Genomic DNA, 3,821 nt, shown 5'->3' on the forward strand with positions numbered 1-3,821 from the left:
GTTTGACTTTAACAAATAGTCATTTTGTGAGTGTAACTTTCACAACACAAATCACTGTGTCATTAGGCTGCATAACAAAGTGAAGCATGTGTTTTGTAAGTGCAAATATTAAGACTACACAGGCACAAGTGTAAAAGACCAACAACATACTAAACTCCACTCAGGTCTAACTGTTTCCCAGAAAAAAAACCACATATAAACCCTGTTGTCCTGGCAACCCTGGCTACCTAATGAGTGTCAACCTAGAGTGGACACACAAAACATTGCACACATAAACACTGTACATATAATGACACTCACAAATATGTAAATGCAACATGTACACCATGAAGAAAAACACAAATTTTTGTCCTTGGTACAAGATTTCAAACAGTACAACACTGCATGTTTTGTCATTGTAAGTGTAAGTAGGTAATCATTTAAAAAAAAAACAAAAAAAACTTACTTTCCACGGCAACATGAACACTCCCTGAACTGGCTTCAGGGGCTTCCTCTGCCCATTCACTGGGTGGGGATGTTGGCTGGATGGGTGAAGGCGGCTGGATGGGGGAAGTAGGAGGGATTGGGGAAGGAGGAGGGATTGGGGAAGGAGGAGGGATTGGGGAAGGAGGCTGGATGGGGGAAGGAGGCTGGATTGGTGCTGGAATTTCAGAGGGGGGGTCTGATTGAGAGGGCGAGGGGGGCGGAGAGAAAGTTAAGCCAATAGAGGGTGAGGGGGGCAGAGATGGTGATTTAGAAGTTGAAGGAGAAGGGGTATGGGAAGGAGGAGAAGGGGTCCCAGAAAGAGATGGAGAGGTGTGGTGAGAAGGGGAGTGTAAAGTGGTGTGGGCCAGGGAAGCTGAGGGGGACTGGGAAGATGAGGGGGACTGGGAAGATGAGGGGGACTGGGAAGATGAGGGGGACTGGGAAGGGGAGGGGGAGTGAGAAGGGGAGGGGGAGTGAGAAGGGGAGGGGGACTGGGAAGGGGAAGGGGGCGGAGAGGTCTGCCGTTGTTGTTGTCCTATAATGATATTTTTGACAACATTTAGTTTACATGTGAAATTACATAGTAAACAATTTCAATTTTCAATGTTCTGTTCCATGTAAAATACAGTGTTTTTTAGAAATGAAAATCAAACATGTATAAATCCTATTCATGTTGGCCACAGCAAACAAAATGAGTCATAACTTTTACTTTGAAGCTCATTCCGTAATCTAGTCCATTGAGTCATATTGATTGGTCTAGGCAACATCACCAGATCACTATTCAAGGCACCTTATTATATAGGCAGCAATGATCAAGTATTTGGGAACAGTTTCCTGGCTGGTTATTAATTCTTGAAAACATGCACTTGTTTGGTGTCAGTTTGCTACAGTCAGTACTGTTTGCCCTAACCACACACACTGTCCTATTTTGTAAAAAAACACACTCAGCGTTGCAATTAGCCTACCACTTAGTGTAAATTTGCACAATGTTTGCTAATATTCTTATGTAATGTAACTTACGTCGTGTATGCATAGAACGTATTTGCTGGCGGATCTCCGCCAACAGCTCGGGAGTCCTCCTGCGGAGATCACTCCATCTCCTCTCAAGTTGAATGATTGACCGCCTGCTGCGGACGCGAGTCCGCAGCAGGCGGCGGACCTCCGCGTAGGCCTCGCGCTTCACCCGATTTGGGATGAAGCGCCCAACGCGGCCTACGCGGCGGTCCATCACCGCAACCAGGACGCGGAGCTCACGCCTGGCGAACGGTGCAGCACGCATCTTGGCAATGGCGTTTTCCTTATTTGGGCATATATTTATAGCGTCTGTTAGCATGTGATTGGTCATAAATCTGTTGTCATTTCTAATAACTTTATTGATCTTTGCAATGCTGTGAAGAGCAGTGTTATTTCGCACGAGCGGAAAAACGCATCCGCAGAAGTAAATTTTTGCATAAAAATAAACAAAAAAAAAAAAAAAAAACCATAACACAAACAGACACAGAGACACACAGTTTTGAATAAAATTGTAAACATATCTGTGTACTCACCACAGTTTGTGTGATCATTCAGCTGGACAGTCACAAAGTGGGCAAGATTCAATTTCATTTGTTTTTGTGTTTGTTTAAATAATCAAGATTTTAGGATATAAAACAAATAAGGACACTATTTAGCCACATCACATTATATTTTGTACTAATCTCAAATTGTAAGCTTAACGTGTTAACGGATTTTTACTTTTTTAAAAATGACAAATAAACAAAAAATCCAAAATCATTACACAATGACCTTACAATCTCAAACAAAATGTCAACATTACAAACAAAACATAAGCATACTGTGCTTTGTTTTTTTAACATAAAAATAATATAAAAACACTATACCTGAAATATTCGGCAACAATCCTTGCCCTCACTTGGCTCCCCCTCCGTGTAACACTCCCACCACCGAAGTGTCGAACAACCCCTGGCTCCTCATCAGGCAATTCCTCTGCCTGAGGAAGCTCTACACTACTCCTTACCGCGATATTATGTAGTATTGCGCACAGGACCACTATTTTACTTGCCATCTCCGGCGAATACATGATGTCGCCACCAGTGCGGTGGAGCACACGAAACCGCCCTTTAAGGACACCAATTGTGCGCTCCACCAGCTGCCTAGTGGCAGTAAGCGCGGAGTTAAATGCCATCTGTGGTCCTGGCCTGGGATTACGGTAAGGAGTCATGAGCCAGGGGGTGCAAGGATATCCACGGTCTCCTGTTTGAGGAAAAACCTTAAATTAAAAAGAGTATATTATAAAATTTCATTTATTTTTATAGTTAAAAAATATCTTCAAACTCACCCAATAACCACATGTCTGCTCGTTGACTTGCTCTTAATCTCTGCCATATCCCTGATTGTCTAATGACATATGCATCATGTGAACTTCCAGTAAACTTGGCATTCAGGGAAAGGATCTGGAGGGATGGCCCACAAACAACCATTACATTCAGAGAATGAAACAGTTTCCTGTTTCTATAAATTTCTTCATTATGTCTTGGTGGCTGAATAGCAACATGTGTGCCATCCACAACCCCAATAACATGTGGGAAGCGACTACCACCTTCCTCAAATTGCCGCTTCACCACATCTAGGGCACCAACATCCAAAGGCATATCAATGAATTGCTTCACCCGCTTTAGGAAAGCCTGGCAGACACGCCGCAGGACCTTACTGAACTGGCCCTGCGACATGCCAACCAGGTCTCCCACAACATGTTGATATGAGGCTGTAGCCAAAAAATGTAACACAGCAAGGAATTGTGTCAATGGTGGTATTGCTGTAGGATACCGAATTTCAGACTCCAGATCACTCTCTATTATGGAGAGAGTGTCTAGGATTAGATGTGGTGGCAGCCTGTATCTACGCACCACCACATCATCTGGCATCCCAAAAAGTAGGACACGGGTTCTGAAAATTGGTGGCCTAGCACGCCTCCGTTGCCTTGGTTGATGAGGAGCCGGTTGTGGTTGTGGGGCTGGCGGTTGGGGTGGGAGTGCTGGCGTGGGTTGGGGAGGTAGGGCTTCTGCTGCGATAAATATCGACATAACACACTTTTTTGAGATAAAAACAAAAAAATGTTTAATACTCCAAAATTATTTATTAAAAAATATACAAACAATAAATGTATAAAAAAAGGTGGAGTCAACTTACTGCAGGAGCGTACGACATTATTTCTGGGTTCAATTCAGGAACAAAATGAAAAAAAAAAAAATATATATATAAAAAAAAAAAAAACTACATATGTTAATTTGAGAAAAACCAAAAATGTAAGTTTCTAGATTTCTGAGCATCAAACACATCACAAACACCATAAAACA

At 42.7% G+C, this 3,821-nt stretch overlaps 1 protein-coding gene across 2 annotated transcripts; it reads right to left on the reverse strand.

The window, feature by feature from the left end:
- Positions 1–561: 561 nt before the first annotated feature.
- Positions 562–3,621, reverse strand: LOC134965463 (putative nuclease HARBI1). Of its 2 annotated transcripts, XM_063941887.1 has the most exons (4): positions 2,804–3,621; positions 2,346–2,718; positions 2,013–2,034; positions 562–1,000 (listed from the first exon to the last, which is right to left on the reverse strand). In XM_063941887.1, the coding sequence occupies exons 1-3, from the start codon at positions 3,546–3,548 to the stop codon at positions 2,031–2,033; spliced, it is 1,122 nt and encodes a 373-aa protein (XP_063797957.1). In that variant the 5' UTR covers positions 3,549–3,621; the 3' UTR covers positions 562–1,000; positions 2,013–2,030. The 2 variants fall into 2 exon arrangements, with proteins under 2 accessions (XP_063797957.1, XP_063797956.1); XM_063941886.1 differs by lacking the exons at positions 562–1,000; positions 2,013–2,034 and having other exon boundaries at positions 2,256–2,718.
- Positions 3,622–3,821: the final 200 nt, after the last annotated feature.

Source organism: Pseudophryne corroboree, chromosome 10 (genome assembly GCF_028390025.1).
Source record: "Pseudophryne corroboree isolate aPseCor3 chromosome 10, aPseCor3.hap2, whole genome shotgun sequence".
NCBI classification, from domain to species: domain Eukaryota; kingdom Metazoa; phylum Chordata; class Amphibia; order Anura; family Myobatrachidae; genus Pseudophryne; species Pseudophryne corroboree.

What these genes read in the sequence shown, in the direction of transcription:
- LOC134965463 (XM_063941886.1), bottom strand. Translation starts at nt 3,548, where the DNA reads ATGTCGATATTTATCGCAGCAGAAGCCCTACCTCCCCAACCCACGCCA. An exon ending in AGCAGACATGTGGTTATTGG is followed by an intron (nt 2,719 to 2,803) that starts GTGAGTTTGAAG and finishes TTCCTCAAACAG; the next exon opens with GAGACCGTGGATATCCTTGC.